Source organism: Pomacea canaliculata, linkage group LG1, assembly GCF_003073045.1.
Source record: "Pomacea canaliculata isolate SZHN2017 linkage group LG1, ASM307304v1, whole genome shotgun sequence".
NCBI lineage: Eukaryota > Metazoa > Mollusca > Gastropoda > Architaenioglossa > Ampullariidae > Pomacea > Pomacea canaliculata.
This window is the reverse complement of record NC_037590.1, coordinates 38,312,722-38,332,740: the sequence shown is the minus strand read 5'-3', so window position 1 is coordinate 38,332,740 and position 20,019 is coordinate 38,312,722. Positions and strand designations below refer to the sequence as shown.

Here is a 20,019-nt window from a genome sequence, read left to right as displayed (position 1 = left end):
TTTATATATAGTTAGGCGAATTTGACCTTGAAGAAGTCTGATTTTAAAGAGCCCCTCTCAGCATTTTTTCCATTTAACACAGAATATATTTTAAGTTGACAAAACTCATAAAGATGACCTCGGGGCCCCTTCGAGTGCGGGGCCTGGGGGGGCCGCCCCATTTGCCACCCCTGCTTTCAGCTCAGTATGTGGCCACATATAGTCAACTTGGAAGCTTCAAGGTTGGCTGTGACTGAGAAATGGCCTTCATTCTTCCTCATAACACATCTTTGGTATATCTGCATTTACCTATTTATTTTGATGCTAGTAACCATACAGGCAGAAAAACTAGCCAGGCAACTGCTGTATAAAAATAAAGTTATCTGAAGTGGTCCTTGCACGCACCCATACATGCACACTTACAGAATAACTCCCATTATTTTTCTTAATGTTTTACTATCTAAAATCTAACAAATACAAATAAACCATAAGAATTAAAGTCATTTATTGTTTGGAGCCATATGTTAAACAGTAATTGCAGAGGAAAATTGACTTCTTTGGCAAACCACTTTTGGCAGCTTTGTTTTTATCAAAGTGTTTAAAAACACAGATATGTATTTTTCTTCCAAGTGTTTGTGCCTGTTCATCATGTCTGTCTTGCTAGACCAATTCTAGCGGAGCCTGGTTCAATGACACTTCAAACCACAGCAATAAAATTAAGTGCAAATTCTTCCATACAAAAACACACACCAATAAGACAATTCATTTATTCCACTTCATGCATTTTTTGTAATTCTGTGCATGCAATTTGCATAATGCCAATGCGTACTAGCACACATACTTTCATACAACTGTCAATATATACACTGTACGCTACAATTTGAAGAATTCCTTTAGTACAGGATGCAAAATAAACATCATATTCTGACATGCCTTTCATTTGTTCTTCTCTCTGTTCAGTTTCTCAACTGATTTAACATCATGATGTGAGAAAGCATTTTGGGGAGATAGAGAAAAGAAAAAAAGGGGGTGAGAGGAAAGAAAGGCGGACCTTACTATCGAATGTCATCACATGCTTGCCAGTCAACACAGCCATTAACTTGCACAAATAAAACATAAAATACATGACCCATTAAGCGCACAACTTTTGCACCTCACTAGAAAAGAACAATGCCATTAGTCGCAAAAGATTAGCATTATACCCTCTGTATAAGACAAGCCTACTTGAGCACTCAAAGCTACAGGATTCTCAAACACACCTGGCAATGCATCCAAGAAAACACGAAAGGGTAAAAAAAAATTAAAGATTTCTAAGTGGATTAGAATAGTGGTAGCTGCCTTACCATTGTATTTAGTAATCAAGGCCTCCCCCTTCTCATTCAAGATTTCCCACTCGCTGCTCTTTTAACACTTCTTGCCTTCAAACTGGCTAGCATAATTTTCAGTCTGCATTGTGACCAAAACAACACTAACTGCAAATCCTTTTATAAAGCATGGTATATTTTTGTAAAGCTGTTATGAACCACCATAAAAAGAGCAAGAAATCCTGGCCAGTGCAAACTGTGTTCTAATTGCTTTTATAACTAAACCCAGAAACTACACATGCATCTCTCCCATTTTGCATACATTGTAAATGTGGGATCCTGAAGAACATTAAGAAAGAAAGAAAAAAAAAAACAGGGGTGGGGATGGAACAGATAGATATCTATAAGCAAGCAATGACAAAATAGATCAAATGTAGATGTAAAATAAAATCCTTGTTAACTGCTGTCTTCTTCAATGTCTGCCAACATTCTTGTTTTACATAAGCAATACATCAACCTCCCCCTACCCACTGCAAACAAAAACCTTGTCTACATTCAAGAATGTTTGAACGTTTTGCAATGAAGCCTATGACAAAAAGACACAAGTGTTTGCTGCTCTTTCTAGAAGCACAAATTATTTTGCCATGCATGCATCCTTTGTTCATCAGTGTCCTCTTATCCTTATTGTCATCTGGATGATCAAAACCTTCAAAATAAACTGTACTATGCTTTGCATCTTGCATAATGAAACGTGCAAACAGCTAAAATTCGTTTGTTAAAAGGAATTCACCGCATAAACGTTGAAAAGTTATATGGTTGAATGGGGAAGGGGAGGTAATAAATTACTACCTAGTGTCCTAGACACTTCCAAAACTAGTTACCACGATGCAAATGCTGTGAAAGTTAATCTAACCCTCTACTTATTCTATTAATATTGCTTCTCTGATTAGATTTTTTAGTACCCTTTATGTGTCAATGTGATGATGTACACTGCAGACCACCCTAGTTATTCAAGCACAGACCACTGAATTCACACCTTAACAATTGTACTGCAGTCATGCTACAATACTCAGCCATTGTGTTTGCTGACTTAGTGTCACTGGAGGTAATGAATCACAAGTGGTGGCAAGTTGTGTATCATAGTTTTGTAGACAAATCACTGTTAAAGATCTTATGTCTAATCTGAAGGCCGTCATCAAGCCAGTCCCATAGATTCCCTAAGATTTTCCAGCATTGCGTATGATCTCTGGACCACCTCTGGGCGGATTAAGCTGAAGTCAAACAAGTTTACTAGGTGAATCAGGAAGTTGCGGGAGAGATTCTTCTCAAGAATCTCATTCCCATGTTCTTCAACAAATGTTGTACAGGCACTGACTATCTGACAATCTGCCATGTAACTGAAAATCAGAGTATGAAACAATCATCATTTACTTTGCTTTGTAGAAATAAATGCAGTCTGCTGAAAGAAATGACCAATAAATGAATGACTATTAATTAGTATGGATTAAATGCAATAAATGTCATATAAATATGTGATAAAATCAAAAATGGGATCCTTAACTTAAAAAAAGAAAAAACTCAAAAATTTTTAAATACCCTTTTTGAGAATCTTTAAATTGACACCTTTCCTTAAAAACTTATAGTAGGTTTGTATAATTTTTGAATGAGAGCTTATCTGGGATTTTACATTGGGAATACATCTTTTACCAGAAAACCCCTGATTTTCATATACTCACTTGTGTTTCATAATATGCAAGTTCCACATTTTCATCAACTCCTTCTCTCCTTCATTTACATCTGTGAATTCATCAATCATCTGGCAGAGGGGAAAAAATATTAAATGTGGCATATATATACATCACATCAAAGCCAGGTTCAGTTTTTTTTTTTAATTAACTTAAACATGTCCTATGGCACAAAACTACTAATCCAATTAAAATAGAAAACTATTTATTGAAACTGAAATTTTGTTGCAATTTGTAATGAGACATTATTGGGGCAAGCTCTAAATCAGGGTGGAAATTTTGCTGTTGAACAGGTGGCTAGATTTTCACAATTGAGTTGGTTTCATTTCACATGTCGAATGGCTGGAGACTGGTGTTATTGAGTTTATGAGCCAAATTAAACAAAAAACAGACTTGAATGAAGCAGAGAAGCCAAGGAAAGTGGCAAAACTAGGGGAAGAGACTGAGCATCACGGATGATCCCTTTTTATGCCCAGTGCTTTTCAATGACTAAAAAACCTGAGATGAAACTTAGAAGTAACTGAAAAACATTTGCATCCCTTGCAATAACCAACAGAAAAAAATAGAGCAATTACATAGCACAAAAAGCACAGATATCTGTAAAAATCACAAAAATATACCAGGGAGAAAATTAGTGAAGGGTACAGGATGCTGGAGTAAATGAACCAAACTCTTTCTTGAACCAGACACAGTACCATCCTATTATGGGGTGTGGGTTGGGTTGGAGAGAGTAGGCATTATTCTATCACGAAACTTTGTGTAGAACAAAGGAGTTTGCTCCTTCTGCTTAAAAATCATTTTAATTCTCACCATCACAGTTTTCTTATAAAGCCACGAGGGGGTGCTTTCGTCCTCACTGTCCTCATCAATATCTTGTGGTCGATTCGGTTGGCAGGTGACAGTGTGGTAATAAAGCCTGTTTAAAAAAAACAAAACAAAGCAAACAAACACTCAAAAAAAAAAAAAAAAAAACAAAAAAAAAAAAAAAAAAAAAAACAACCAAGCAAGGGATCATCCTAAAATTGCTTGGGCAGCACCAAGTAAGGAATTGCACTACAACTCTAAATTGCTAGGCAAGAAAACACCTACCTCCTTACAATCTACATTTATAGCTCATTGCTGGCTGTTTAAATTTTCCAGATTAAAAAAATGTTATATGAAAATAAGGATACAGTATACATATAAAAGAAAATTATTCAGTAATGGAAGCATGACATCCAGAACTTAGGATGACCTTCCCTTTTCCAAACACAATCCCCCTCACACCAACACACTACCCACGCTTTTATTCCCAATTTCCTGCTTATATGATTTGCAAAATAATATTGCTAACCTGTTGTGACCCTGCACTAGCTGCCTGTTGATAGAACTGTCTGACTCTGGCTCCATAAACTCATTCAAAGATGGTGCTGGTCGCTTGGGTCTAGAGTTATAACAGGCGATAGGTTAACATGAATGCCATTTCAAATATGCCCTTTCAAATATAAAATATCTCAAACTCTAAACACCAAGAAAATGACACTTCACGATCTTTAACAAGCATCACATGTCTCATTCTGAATAAAAAGAACTGGATTGTTACTGAAACATTGATTTAGATCAATGAAGTAAATCTGCACTGACAACTCAAACACAGAAAAGACAACCATCTTTTTCTAAACTTTTGCACTCTTTAAATAATGTCCAGGCATTTTAAGCCTCCTTTCTCCAAGCACTTACCTGTATACAATTACATGTGTGACAGGTGTTCGCCTTACTGGACCACTGCGACTAAAGGCATAGCCAATGTGTGAGTGGACATCGTGAGGATTTCCCACATATGAGCCGTCATACATTTCATTTACTGTTACTTCAATCTGAGGACCTTTGGAGTGAGGCTGTTAGACACAAGAGATGAGACGTATCAGCAAATGTTTTCTTTTTTGAACCAATTACCTAATTACTAAAATTAATCAAAACTAATTTAAAAAACCCACCAACTTACCTGCAACAATGTCGTCCTGAATTCTACAATCTTTACATGACTAACTTAAGATTTCATTTGAACTTTCTTTTAACGCAAATCGAGCATAACAATACTGTCATCTCACACATTGTAAAAATGCAGATTAAAATAGCAAAGCCACTTGGTACTCACCACATAAATAAAGTTGAAGCGAGCATGTGTCAAACGAAGATGTTTAAGAAGAGCAAACAAGGAAGGACACAAAAGTGCACACCATGGACATCTTAGATCCTCTCGAACCTCTGTCTGCTGCCGCATGGTCTCGCCGTTGCCATACTGAAAACAGTACTGGAGTCGAAGGCGCTTGCGAGGGGTTGTCAGGCCAGGCTCTCGAGGCTTGGTACTTTTTGTTCCTGTAGTGGGATTTTTATGTGTCACTCCATCGTGCATGACTTGTGCTCTCTCACTGCTTGAAATATTGCTAGGGCACATCTTACTGTCCGTAGTGATGTTATTTTCTGAGAGGTACACAAGATATGACAAGGAGGCTCTGAAAATACACTGGTCGAAAGCCTGTCAGGATGGAGGTAGTTAAGCAGATTTACAAGCAAATTCCTAGTTTTAAGAACAGGACAGGACATCTAAGACATCACTGGTCCTTCTTCACAAAGATATTTAGGGAGTGGGTGGGGGGGTGAACCATATAAAGTTATATAAATAGCTGATGATTGTTCTATCTCCTTTTGTGTGTATAGTTCATTAACAGACTTATCTGTCTGTTCTGAGATTTCTGGGTCAATTTAGGAATAATAAATGGAGGAATACGAAACACCCAGTAAACAAACACTAAACTAGTGTCATCTGTCTCTGCCAATTTGTCAAGAAAGAAGACCCATAATGCACAAATGGAAGAGCTCACTTGCCTTCCCACTCTTCAATCACAACTGTCCCCAAAAGGGTTAAAAAAAAAAATATGCAAAAACAGGAAAGGAAAAAAAGGAAGTATTTTTATATTTTATGACAAGACTGTTCAAAAATTAGAATGAAGACCATTAATTATTGCTCTACAACATACAAGCCACGCTGGTTACCTGAGAAATTGTTAACACTTCGAGGAGAGAGTGAATCCTGTGATGCAGGTAAGGCAGAACTGTTGGGTCCTTCGTCCCAAGTCAAGTCAAACTTGATGGTTGGCAGCTTGTCAAAAATCTTGAATGGTTCTAAGTCCTACACAAAAAACAAAAACTACAAACTGCAAATAATAGACAATGCAGGTTTAGCATTATGTGCTAGTGCAAGTTCACAACTTTTTAAAAACTTCTTCTTTACCAAATCAGGAAAATTGGAGTCTGAGGCTGCCTTTGGCTCAAGATATGATTTTGAAGCAACTGATCTAAGGAGAAAAAAAGAGGGTCTAAAGATTTTTTTAAAAAATCTTCTTTATCGTATTTAAGTCAACTTGTCTAACTGCCTATGTTCAAACTTCAGTTGACAGTATTTGCTGCTTCTTAATGTGGTATGAGAGCCAAATCTCTGTCTTCATCTGAGAACCCATTATTTGATTTAGTTTTATAGCATTCCACCCAGCTGTTTATGACATAAAAAACACGGTACAGCATTGCCATTTATCAAACACTCAAGAATACAGGAGGAAACATCTTTTTCAAAAGAATTTTTTCTCTCCCACATTAAAAGTTTCTCTTTACACTGATATTTCCTATATGCATTACCAATATGAGACTGGAAGTTTCAAGGTTTTTACCATGCCATCTGCCTAAATGCCAGTGAAAAGAGACCATTATGCCACTACTACACACCTGAGGATCTGTCACTGACAGCCAAGATGCTGTTCTTCCTGGTAAAGTTTCATACGACTGCAGGTCAGTCAGCACAATCTGATATTGACCATTACAAAGCAGGCACTGACGGTTTCTATCATAGACTCTAACAGCTGCCCCAAACAACATTGGTTCCTCTTCGTGGAATGACATACGACCATTTTTCCTCCGTTTTTGTATTGGTTCATCTGCAAAAGTACCATCACTACTGTCAAACTCACCATTATTTTAACAATAGCTAAAATAGAATGGAAATGATACTTCAAGCTATCACAAAAAAAAATAATTTTTTTTTAACTAAAAAAAAGCATGATTGTTGTTTTTCTTGTCTCCCAAAGATTCACGTTTCTGTATTGGCTAGGCATATTTTGTGCTTCTAATAGTCATTATCTTACAAGATTTTGTATACAAGAAAACTGTAAATGATAATCAAAGATATTAAAAAATCCCATAAAGCATAAAACATTTGTTACAGTTGTTTGTATATTCAATATTATAGCAAATCAACCGTCCATCCTAGGTACAGTTCACCAATAATTGATCAGTGAAGTATATACCCCGTTATCCCATCCACCTCCCAGAAGCAAAACCAGATGATAACCACACTGGCATTTGTTTTACAAACCATGGTTATGCAAGTCTCCATTGTGAAATCCATTTGGAAGATTTCTGCGAATGGGGCATGTGACCTTGACAAAAAGGCCACACGAACGTGCTAAGCTGCCATTTGAGTGGGTGAATCTGTGGGTGATGGAGGCAACATTGTCATGGTACGATGAAGACAAACCAGGATTGATTGGAATCTTGGTTTTACCCAGACTCACCTGGGAAGGACAGGAGGACACTGCTGACTGTTTAAAAAAAACAAAACCAAACAAAGGATGACATCATTCATGCTAAAAATTACCTGGACCATACTTCTGGGAATCTCAATGTTTCATCCACATGCGATTTGTTTTGAAATTTTTTTACAAACATTAAATTGAAGTATGATGAGAAAAGTCAAAGAAAGCAAGCTAGTACTTCACTTTAAAAATAGCTCTAATACTGAGGCCATAAACCCCGAGAGCATCAGAGAGACAAAACTGAATAATGGAGTCAAAATAATGGATCAACAGGTCTTTCTGGCCCACCTTTCTTTTTCTGTGTCCATTTTTTAACAACTGGATTTCTGCCTCAGCAAACTCAGCATCTGTATGTACTGAAAAAAAAAATTAATTGACAAACTACTTGTTTAATATCAAGAATAAACTTGATTAGGATAAGGATGTTGTGCACATATCAATCATCACCTCAGAGAATGGTTAATAAGCTAAAGATTGTCATACAGACCATTCAGGTATATTTTAACATAAAAAGTCAATGCTGATAGAGATTTATCATAGAGATAAAAATATAAGAATGTTTAAAACTATTTAATTCTAGTTTTCTATCATGTAGTGTGGAGAGCACTCAAGAATGTTGCTGATTTGACACTCTTTGGGCTTATGATTAGCATACTTCCCTGCTAAACTAGTTTAGCTACCAGTAGTGGCAACTGATCCACCATGGGGGTTGGGTGGGGAAAGAGCTCTCAAACTTTTGTACCTTGTTGAAGTGAACTAATTATAACAATGGAGAATTTTAAAAAAAATTAGCAGGTGTGTGTGGATGTAAGCCTGCATATACATCTGAATGTGACAAATCAGCATGATTATTTATGCCCAAGTTAAGGGGCACACACAAAGTGAGGTGGTTGTGAAAGGGCAGACATTTGGTGATCTTTATAATTTTTTTTGGGGGGGAAGGGGTTAGAAAGCAAAGAAAGTTCATTAGGTCTACATCATCCGGTACTTTCTACTAAAGCAACAACGCTGCAAAGTCAGGTTGTATAAGAAAAAAGTTGGAAACATTAACTTTTGTTACAAATGGATAACGTAGGCTTATAATCAATTGCAAAAGATTTTTGAGACTTGAAGTGTTGTAACGCTGTTGTTTAAAACTTTTTAAAACATTTTTTTTGAAAAAAATATACAATGGTTAGCTTTTAAGATAATGTTTCTAGTAACAGGCACCACTACTGCAGTGATGGTTTATTTCATATTGAAACAAGAGTTGAGTAACCAGCAGAGACAATGTCCGGCCCAAGAATCGTGTGTGTGTGTAGGTGGGGAAGTGTTCGCTGCACTTGCCATGTTGTTGTTTTGTAATAAATTTGGACATGGCCTAAACAGACAGAATAGTTGTATTCAGTTCATTTGGAAAAAAAAAAGTATCTGGCTGCATGTGCAAGTGTGCTATTCAAAATTGCTAGAACACATTTAGTGAACCCAACATGATCTATCATCCATGGGAACTTACTGCTTGTAAAAAAAGCATGTTCTGCATTCTTTTTGTGTTGAGTAGGCTTCTGTTTAGTTTTGAGCGTTCACCCTGTCTTACTGGTCTGAGTTATGTAGAGTTCACCCACAGTAAGAGCAGTATCAGTAACATTTCTGTCTGCTTTTTCTCTTCCTTTTTCTGTGTTTTGTCTTCTCTCTCTGCTTGTATTTCGTTTCTCACTCTTTTGGTTAGACATCTTATCTTGTAATTAATACATAAACAGATAATATACCTACACATTTTTATGATAAAAGCAGACCTTATTCTGATCAATATTTTTCTTTGAGTTGTAAGCAAGTAACATTTTATTTTGGGTTTCACTATTATGCTGTCTGAGTGTTGAATGTCTCTAAAGTTTTCGAATCATGTGCCTGAAGCTACCAAAATATTGTGCACCATTAATTTCTATTCCAGAAATAGCTCTGTTATTATTGAGTACTGTAATGCTTTGTCAGTTGTCCGAATATTTTGAATTGTGATCTATGGGCAAAGTGTTTGCTTTTATAATCTGCCATGCACTACATAAATGATTCTGTGGTTTTGTTTGAGCTAGGACATTAAGATTTTTGCCTGTGGTTCGCCATTGTTGTCAGACATTATGGAGTTTTTAAAGTGTATAGGGAAAGAATAGGTTTAATGGGTGGTGAACTAAGTTTGCCATTCAGACGGTTGAGATAAAAAAGTTGGAAAAGAAAGGGCGGGCAAAGAGAGGAGAGACTTGCAGAAAAATAAAGAAAAAAGAAAAAAAAAAAACAACAACTATGAGAGACTGGAAAAAGAAATTGAGAAGGAATAACTGACAAAAAAGATACACTGGAATGAAAAATTAAGCAAGCAAGAGAGAGAAATGAACAAATGAAGAAAACGATGAAGAACGAGTTAAAATTAGCTAAGCTTTGAGTTAGATTAGCGAAGTTCCTCTAAAGGTAATCCCAGAGAAGTTTTTTGTGAAAAGACTGATTCCACAATTACCCAATGAAGATGTCAATGATTTTGATTCACAAGACATCCCCCTCGAGAGGGTATTACATTTCTGTGAAGCTGCGTAGAGCTACATCAACCCCCAGAGATGACACAAGAATATTGTATGCATTCCATTTGAGTATTACAGCAAGTCATTTTCCTGAGATGAGTTTAGGTTTACAGTTATTGTTTACATTTTTTGGTTTTGTTTTGGGTCATGCTAAGACAGCATTGATCTTCTTTCAGGTCCCAATTGTACAAATAATTTTCTTTTGAGCATTACTTGGCTATGATGCAACTAAGAGAGTCAGTAATAAATCCAGATGGGGCCATCACAGACAGAATGTGGTTTTTGTCTATATGGAGAAAAAATAGTGTAATGGCTGCATGTGAAGCTTAGTGTGTTGTACCAGCTATGAAAAGTGTTATGACAGTGACTTATGGGATCTTTTCTGTTTTAAACTATACAAATGATTTCAACTACTTTTTGTGTTGCATACCCAAATATTCTTGTAATGAAAAAAATAAAAATTATACTTATCAAATTCACATAAATATTTCTCAAATAATGCACAATATATATATGCAATTCTGTAAAATTTTAAAAACATTTCTAAAGTCTTAAAAGAGGGAATCTGAGCAGTTGCTTAATCCTAAAAAACGGGGCACGTAAGTTTAGAAATAGAAAACACATTATATACATACCATCAACATTGAAGAACCCAGAAAACTTTACATTTAACACATCTGGTTTATTCCTGTAAAATAAATTCAAACAATCAAATTATTGTAAATGTATTATTGCAAATATTATCATATTTTAAATATTTCTGCATAAAACTCTAACACTATATGACTACACACACACACACAGAAACAAATAAGAACCCTTTTTTTCAGCAGCGCTTGTATTAAAGCGCTCACTGAAACGTGACTATGCCCCAGAAATTGCATTTGCAATGCTGCTCTCTCCTGCTTTACAAAGGGGCAGACAGCTTTTAAACATGCCCTTCTGTCCAATGCTTAACCCGCACTCTCCCCTCCAAAAACACTTTTAAAAAAATTGAACCGGGTTGTTTCTGTGGGAACAACTTCACATTTCACAAAGGTTCTGGTTTTGCTTTAACGAGCAAATTAAAAGCATCAGGTTTTTTTTTTAATCCAGTGCCAAACTTACAAACTTAGTGGTGTGTACTTTATGGCAAACAATATTTCAACATTAAACATTCTCATTTCAAAATCATTCTTTCTTTCGCATTTCCATACCTATGGGGCTGGTGCTCTCGGAGATTCTTGGCTGACACGATTGCGAGAAGGGAGTCGACTTTAAAATTCTTCCTGAAAATGAAAGGACGCTCAATTTATACTGTGACCGATTCCCGACATGATGCACCCGTACACCATCGCACAATAAGAAATTTTAAATTTTCGATTGACAACTTATGTTGTCACCTACGTGCCACGACAGTTCAAATGTCAGCCTTGTGCACGCGCGTTTTTCTGCGTCTGTAGAGAAGGGAGGCAAAAAAAATATCCCCCTCCCTCCCTCCCTCATCCCCAGCAATCTACGTTCTTCACTAGACGAGACGGGCTCTGTTAACGACAGAACTCAGTCCAGTTCATTTACTTTCTGAAGTTTAAAAATGATGCTGTAGGACGGGATAATGTTCAAGAAAACTGTAACCCTACCCTAAAAACTTTAATGACTGCGACATGAGCGACTATGGTCGGGTCTTAAGTCAACAGTTCTAGTCTTCAAAAGCTGCGACAGCGCACGGCAGGCTTTGATCTCCCAGTCTCTCAGTCACCGCCGATAAGAGCCACAAGTTCAGTGTTTGTGCCCTACTCGTCTGCACCCACCCTCACTGAACCCCTCAGCCTCCTGTCAGTGGCCGTACAACCTGCAAGGTATTCTTCACTGGCAACGTTTGGGGGACTGGACTGTCTTTTGGTGACCCCCACACCCATCCTCCACCTCCGCAGAAAATTCGAGAAACGAACTATTTCAAATGCTCAGCTCACTTAGAATAAGATTAGAATAATAGAAATTCTGCTTGTTATCTGTACCGATGGTTTAGCGCAGAATATAAGCAAAACAAAACACCCGACAGAACTCAAACGCAGAATGCGGAGAAAACAGCGATGACCAGCGAAGTCAACTGTCGATCGTGTCTGGTGACATGACGCCTGCCTAGCTGACTCATTTCCTGATGCCCATCGAAAATGAGTCTTGTTTCTCAATATTTCTACCGCCTAACCCATTTTGCTTTAGCCAGAATAGAAGTTTGTCTCTGGTACCTTTCATTCCATTGAGGCGTTTCCTTTTTCAAGAGATACTAACAGATGCATTAGGGTTGGAAAATCTGATATCCCCGACGGTGGGTTGTGAAAAAAAGGTACCCTGGAAATCCGCTCGTTTTTCTTTGAAGGCGGACCTGTTTTATCTGTTTAGAAATGACTGCAATAACTGCCTGCATTGCCGGATGAAAGTACGTCGTAACAACCACACGATAATACTAACAGTTCATTTGAAACAAACCTGTCCCTTATAATGGAATCCGCGATAGCTGTACCAAGAGAAAGAACATGCAAACAAAGCGACAACCATTAAAAAGAATACACAGCCTGAAAAGGTGTATAAAAATCATGAAGCATTAAGTTTGAAAAGTACTGTTGCTTATTAGGTAGATGCATTGATAGAAGAAACGTATCTTTTGCCACCAGCATTGAAATCTGACTGTAGTTACTAATAAATGGAAAAGTGTAGAAAAAAACATGCAGTTTACTGAGAAAATAAATTTTTCAGTGCAGCTAGGAATACTGTTACTGATAAAATTGATGTGAAATATTTAAAATGTCAATAGCATGCCAATGCAAAAAAAAAAAAAGTCTCACAGAAAGAAAGACTTCATAATGAAGCCTACCATTTGGCAGCAATATTCTTTTTGTCTGCAGGAAGGTTGCAGACTATGTTTGGTTGGTGTATATTTCTTCAGAGCATGTTTATTTTACTAGTTATGTTACCCCCACCCACCCACCCCAAAAAACACAAAAGACTGTGCAGACAAAATTATGACAATTTAGGAAATTGAGTGAGAGAGAAAAAAAAGGAATATGAGTGAGAGAGAAAGAAAAGGAATATGTGTAGGGGTGGATGGGAGGAGAAAGCAAATGACATTCTCTGTACAAGCTATTAACCCAGCGGTTCTCAACCTGTGGGGCGCGTACCCCTGGGAGGGCGCGACGTGCTTACAAGGGGGGCGCGAAGGTGGTCATTTTTTAATAGTTTCTTATACTGGTATTAGTGAAATTAGCTTACATTGTGTGGCTAAGTGGGGCGCGCGGACGTACCTTTGTTCGTCAGGGGGGCATCACTAGTAAAAGGTTGAGAACCGCTGCATTAACCTGTCCAAGTTGGGAGTAAATTTGTGTTTTATGCCAAGCCAGCAACTAAGGCTATATCACAGCAAAGCAGCCGATCCTGTCACAAGGTGTCACAAGCAGAGAAAGACAGCATTACAAAGACAAGATCTGAACTCAGGACAGCCAGTCTTCACTGAACTGGTGACAAATGCCACTGGATGACCCATCTCCAATTTAGAGAAGTAATATTAGAAGTACAGAGAGTGCAAGAGTGTAAGTGTTTCACCAAGAGCTAAAATGACACTGTGTATTTCAACTAATGGATGGCATAAACTTGACTTAAATAATGGATATATATTAAAAAGGAGATGATAAAATTGCACTTAGGAGTTTGCAAGACCAATTAACTCAGGCAATCTTGGATATCCTACTTAATATTGAGTCTTTTGAGAACCGTTTGAGAATCGCTTCTGTACAATCTCATGTTGGCAAACTTTCGCAAGCAGTAGTGGCGGACAGTACTGAGTTCCAACATGTATAGTACGGTATTCATCTGCTGCATTTTATTTCAATTTCATACTCTTTTAATGTTTGATTTAAAATTTGTGTAGTTTTCATATTATTTAAAAATTTTTTTAGGTAAAACTAATTAAAATCACAAATATTATATAAATACCTATAAACCGCAAAAAAAAAAAAAAACAACTCCATGATACAATTATATTTTAAAACTAACAAACTGGGATACAGTGAAGCCGCAATAAGTGAATCGCAGTATAGCGAGGGATGACTCTATAGTTAAAATGAAAAGATGTGCATTGACACTTATATTTCAGAGGTAGTACAATCAACTTTCTAATCTTGGTAATGACACATTCTTACTTTAGAATCACAATCCTGGCAGATCAAGCAAACCACAAACCTTTTTGTATTTGGAACAGACAGACGCCCTTTCATGTACCATAATGTCCGTGGTAAAAAAACTGGCTGAAAATTGAAAATTACATTATTAATTTACATCTTGATATATCCAAATTTAGCAAGATAGACTCCTTGTGTAAATTTTCTAATAAAAGGACTACCGAATTAAGTTTCCCCCAAGAGTAAGCAATAAAATTACATTCTAGGCAAAAACAAACGTGCATTAAAAGGTCCATTCAAGAATCGCCTTAAGAGGATTGTGAGGCCATACTAAGCAGGTTTTAAAAACAAACTTAGCATTATTTATTTCTTCATGTGCACAAACAGATCTATTATTTCTCACATACAGCAAGCACTACAGCATCTAAAAACTGCCTGCTACCACACAGCATCATTTACAGACCAAGCAATGTGAGCACATTATGTGTCAAAGAGTTCTGTTAGCCATCAATTTATTGTTTTATCAGCTAATTTATAGCATCAGTAATCTTGTAGCAAGTTGTCTAGGAAGAATAACAAAACAAAACCTCAGTAACAATCAGCACTCAAAAAAAGTAAGGATATTTGTTCTGTAAGAGAGTGCCTATCATCCTCCCTACCCGCTAACCTCCATATTCTTTTGCCTTGACATTCTCTTCTGACTTTCTTCTCACTTAGAACAATAACAAATGGATGCTAGATAAGGCAATTGTTTGGCGATGTAGTTTTACAACAATAAATAAACTGTACAATAGTAAGAAACAGGCTTGGCATAAGCTGAGATCAGCTAAAAACAATTAAATGAAACTGCTTTTTCTTTACATGTTTACCATGAATACCTCATGAGGATAATCAATAATAATAAACCCACGAATTATAACATTTCACAAGTTGTTAGTGACCTTAATGCACTTTAACAAAAGAGCAGTGCAAGAAACAACTATGTTAGCATACTGCAAACTTCAAAATATTGAGTGGTGGAAAAGGGGAAATATTTTTAAATGATATATCTAGAAGAGAAGTTATATCATAAACGTGCCAGCCCTGTAAATTGGTGTCCCCTACAGTGTTTCTCGTCGCTTAGAAATGTGCATATATCATATAAAGAAATTTTGCCTAGGGGGTCTAAAAACATCAGTGATTTGGTGCTGTGAGTCTCAAAATATGAGGTCGAATATCTCATCATATAAGACATTTTGTAATAAATCAAACGTATGAAAGCTGATATTTTTTTCATTAGACCGAATATTACGGCCATGACCTCTGGGACTTTAACCTTTAATTGTCGGCACCTTAAAAAGGTTATCCAGGAAAAGAGTGACATAAGCATAATGTGGTTTCAATGATATTTCTCAAGGATTACCTAAGTAAAATTTATGCTTGTTAATTTCACGTGGAATTTACGAATACTAATCAGCGCGAAATGAAACATTGCGAATTATTCTTCGGACACATTTCGTCTAATCGCATGTCTACGTCTGATATATGAATTAAGTTTAGAAGACCTCAGCTATTATAACAGCCATAACGTATAAAGCTGCTCTCATTAAATGAATTTCAATTCTTTCTATCACAAACTTCAACTGTTATCAACACGAAGAATCACTTTAAGAGATCGACTAATGAAGTGACACACTTTAAGTAAAAGTAATCTTTTTCGAAAGCTAATGTTTCTTTACAATAAATAAAATAAAAACATACCAAAATTGCCTGACGGGTACGAAGGTATCGGTAGATCTGCGTGGGCTCTGGAAAAAAAAAAAGACCACCATGGTTACGAAGCTACCTCAGCAATACCTGACTGACGGTGACAGACATCACACTGCAAAACAAACACGCATCGTTCTTCAAAGTGCTTAAAATTATCCTTACTTTCGAAGGCTTGCAGAAAAAGCTCGTGGTCGGCTTCAATGTTGTCATGCGTGGGTTCGGGAGTTGATAAACAATCGGCTGGGCGTTTCTTTGGTCTCATTTTGTGGTGATGTTTTTATGAAAAACTCTAAATCCGCGCGAATATGGACACACAAAGCACATTGGAAGAGATTCGACTTCAGGGAGCGACAGGAACAGGAAGTGATGTCAAGACGGACTGTCCAATAAACGCGGTAAGACATGAACGGGCGTGGGTGCGAGTCGGGGTAGCTAACTATAACGGTTAGAAAAAAGCAAGCAAAAAAAAAACAACAACAACAAAACTTTTGATTATTTTACAAAGAAAAACAAATTAAATCTTATATCACTTTCTTTAGTTAGCATTATAATTATCATGTTGACGATTTAAGAATTACACCCCCGCAGCTTAGAGAAAGAATTAAAACTATCGTTTTACTTTACTTATAATTATCTAGTTTTTCGGAAACTGCATGCTAATAATAGCTGTTTTAGATATATGGTCTTTTATTCTCCCATGATTTATTACAATATTCCTCATCTTTTAATATTTTATAAATATTTGTTTTATATTATATATCCATGGTATGGGTTCTCACGCCACTCGATCCCAGCACACAGAATATATTGATTAAACTATATAAAAGACTGGGGAAAAATCTTACATAAAGCATAACACAGAATAATAAAGTAAAAGTAAAGAAACTGCTTGATATATAAATTGAATCTTGCTTAATAATGATGTTCTCGTGACCAGTATATGCTGCTGTCGTAGTTATATAAAAGTATCTGCAATATTAGGTTTGACGTACAGTATTCAAAATGCTGGATATATAGTGTAGAAAAACTGTAGTTCACACTGACATGATCTTAGTGAACGGACGAGTGAACACATCTCAAGGAGCTCGTTGTTAGATTGGTCCGATGGTAGGCTCATCGAATTTAATTTTCTTTCTCACGATACTTTCTCTACTTAGATGAAGAGTGATGATTGTTGATGATGATGACAGTAAAAACCATAAAACATATACATTTGATGATTTTAAGTCGAACTGATCAGTATCAGTGGGTTTAGAATTTTTTTTTTTTCGTTAATAGCAGTGTAGGAATAACTGTAATGAAAGGGAAAGAGATGTGCGTTGGTGGTGCAGGCAGTACGTGCAGTCATCGATAGGATATATACTTTCCCTTGAAGTACCCTATAGGACAGGGGTGGGCAATTAATTTTCCCAAGGGGCCGCATGAGATATTGGGATGGTTTTAGAGGGCCGGACTAATACAGTTAACTCAGTTTTACCCAATACTGTATATATAGTATATATACGGGCGGGCGGACTGGCGGGCCGGTCAGACAGGAGGCGGGCCGGATCCGGCCCGCGGGCCGCCCTTTGCCCAGGTCTGCTATAGGATCATAGTCTATGTTGGTGGCTTAATTGCTATTTTGTTTGAATGCCTGCTTGCGTGCGGCTTCACTGCCTCTACAGCATAAGGCGTGGTTTCTTGTGGTAAAAGTTCCCCCGACAAGCATAGGTTTTCCCGAAAAAGTCCTCGGTAGGAATGTTAACATATTCTCACACATGCATGCGCATTCATGTCTTGAGTGGACAAGCAGCACAGCGTAATGGTTAGTACCCTCAACTGAGAATCGATAGGGTTGGTCCACTGATCTAGGCTTAACCCTGGCTGGCCGACTATGTTTATCAGGAATGGATACCTGATTTATCAGAGGAGGTAAAGTTGACGGAAGGAAAGGGTTTAGTCCTTTCATCAATCGTCACGACTTTCCAAAAAAAAAAAAAGAGAGAGAGAGAGCCGGAAGCTGTAACTTTTAGACATTCGGAAAGACGAAGGACGCCTCTTTCAGTTGATCATGAAACTTTAATCGGTATAAAGCGACCTTCGCTTTTCGGAATATTCGTAAAGTAGCTACCGCCAAAATCTGAATGAACTGAAAGAAATAGGGCACAAAACGCAGGAGAGACTTCGGTAAAAATTAAAGAATATTTTAAATCGTTGTTTCGTAGACAAAATTTACCAGACATTATCAATATTTTTTACAATACGTGAGAGAAGTTATCTGGTATTATAAATACATACTTTTACAATTTATATTACAATTCTTGCAGTAGAAATAAGATATGTAGCATTTCTTAGGCAAACCTTCCAAACACATATGTCATAAAATCAAGCAATAGATAACATATACTTTATTGTTAAATTTTATTTTAGTTAGTTATGTTTTGGCAAGATATTAAAAACATTTAAATAGTTTGATGATATTATAAATCTTAGAAGTTTGATAATGCATAGTAAACATAAAAGGAATGTGTGAAAAATTGCTACAAAGAGCCACACAAGTTTATCGGCGAACAGGTGTCCCATCTTGTATTATCTAATCCTCTCCCAGCAAACACGCAAGATTCGGCCAAGCTTGGGGCAAACTTGGGAAAATCTTAGCTCTGATTTCCCTTCAGAAATTCCAAGTAGTTCCCGTGCTGGCGCGAAGCCACGGGCGCGCCCGTCTGAGTGGTGCATGCCTCAGACAAATCATAGAAGTCTGTGGTGCATGCCTAATGGGTTCCTCCTCCCTCATAAGATGCTAGATGGCGCATGCGTAATGGTCTCTTTTCTCTTAAGATACTAGTGCATTTTTTCCCTATCAATGCAAGATACTGCATGTTTCCCTAACTGTGGGCGAATGCCCCCTTTGTTCTCAGATAGTCATTCTGCTAGCATCATATCTTGCACAGAAAGAAGTCACAATCAAAGACGTCAGGATTGTACACGGATACCTTTAAGTTATTACGATTTCAGCCGAAGGGATTGCTGGGACCATAATTATTCTTACTAGGCGTATACATGTACAAACGTGGCGTCACGATTTTGACCTCGTTTGTGCACGATGATAGTTGCATCTCCAGAACAGAATGGTGTGGGTATGGGTTTCATCCAGGGAAACTGTATTCTGCACCGAGCTTTGTCCTATCATTAAGAAAACAACATATATATGCTTTATACCAGTCCATTAACAGTCGTCAAATTATAGAGTTAAATAAATATTTTGATTGGAACTAAAATTTATAGAAACAATTTAAGCTGAAAAAAATGTGTTTTCTGGTAGAATTTGATTATCGATGGGTAGATCAATCTAGCTCATACACAAAGGGATCAGCTAGTCTCACCAGCGCGGGAATTCGATCCTGGATCACATGACCCTAGTCTATAAGTTTTGTTTGTGCACCGATGCAGCATTATTAGGAGTTATCGGCTACAAATAAAAAACAAAATACTACATAGAAAAAAAAACCCTACTCAACGCAAACTTGAACAAGGTGAATTACGTGGCGGCTTAGCTTCAAATGTTGTGGCCTCATTGCCGAACATATACATGAGCTGTCAAATTGCTGTTATAAATCATTTCTTAACTTTCCCAAACTTAATTGGTCTAACATTCGATTATTTGTGCCGTTAATTAAAGCTTTGACCTGATGAAGGTCAGAAAGTGGCTGTTAAGTCATCAGAGGATAGCATAAATATAGGTATGACGATTTTCTGAATTCTGGAACCGACTCCAGCAAGTCTTCAAAACAAAATATTCAGAGCACAGTTAATGTCTCTGAAAGAAAAGAAGGGAAATAAAGAGATGTTTGTAAGCAAAACTTATGACCGGGTTTGGGTTCCCTCTGTGTACTTTTATCAAACGCATGTCTAGTTTGGTATTTAAATGTTCG

General features: G+C 37.0%; 1 protein-coding gene across 2 annotated transcripts; it reads right to left on the bottom strand.

Moving 5' to 3' along the window:
- Positions 1 to 732: 732 nt before the first annotated feature.
- LOC112569660 (polycomb protein suz12-B-like) lies at positions 733 to 16,661 on the bottom strand. Of its 2 annotated transcripts, none has more exons than XM_025247528.1 (15): positions 16,271 to 16,661; positions 16,100 to 16,146; positions 14,421 to 14,485; positions 11,402 to 11,473; positions 10,841 to 10,893; positions 7,945 to 8,012; positions 7,437 to 7,662; positions 6,791 to 6,999; positions 6,065 to 6,200; positions 5,166 to 5,491; positions 4,748 to 4,905; positions 4,362 to 4,451; positions 3,839 to 3,944; positions 3,020 to 3,099; positions 733 to 2,680 (listed from the first exon to the last, which is right to left on the bottom strand). In XM_025247528.1, the coding sequence occupies exons 1-15, from the start codon at positions 16,368 to 16,370 to the stop codon at positions 2,479 to 2,481; spliced, it is 1,938 nt and encodes a 645-aa protein (XP_025103313.1). In that variant the 5' UTR covers positions 16,371 to 16,661; the 3' UTR covers positions 733 to 2,478. The 2 variants fall into 2 exon arrangements, with proteins under 2 accessions (XP_025103313.1, XP_025103320.1); XM_025247535.1 differs by having other exon boundaries at positions 5,166 to 5,386; positions 16,271 to 16,653.
- Positions 16,662 to 20,019: the final 3,358 nt, after the last annotated feature.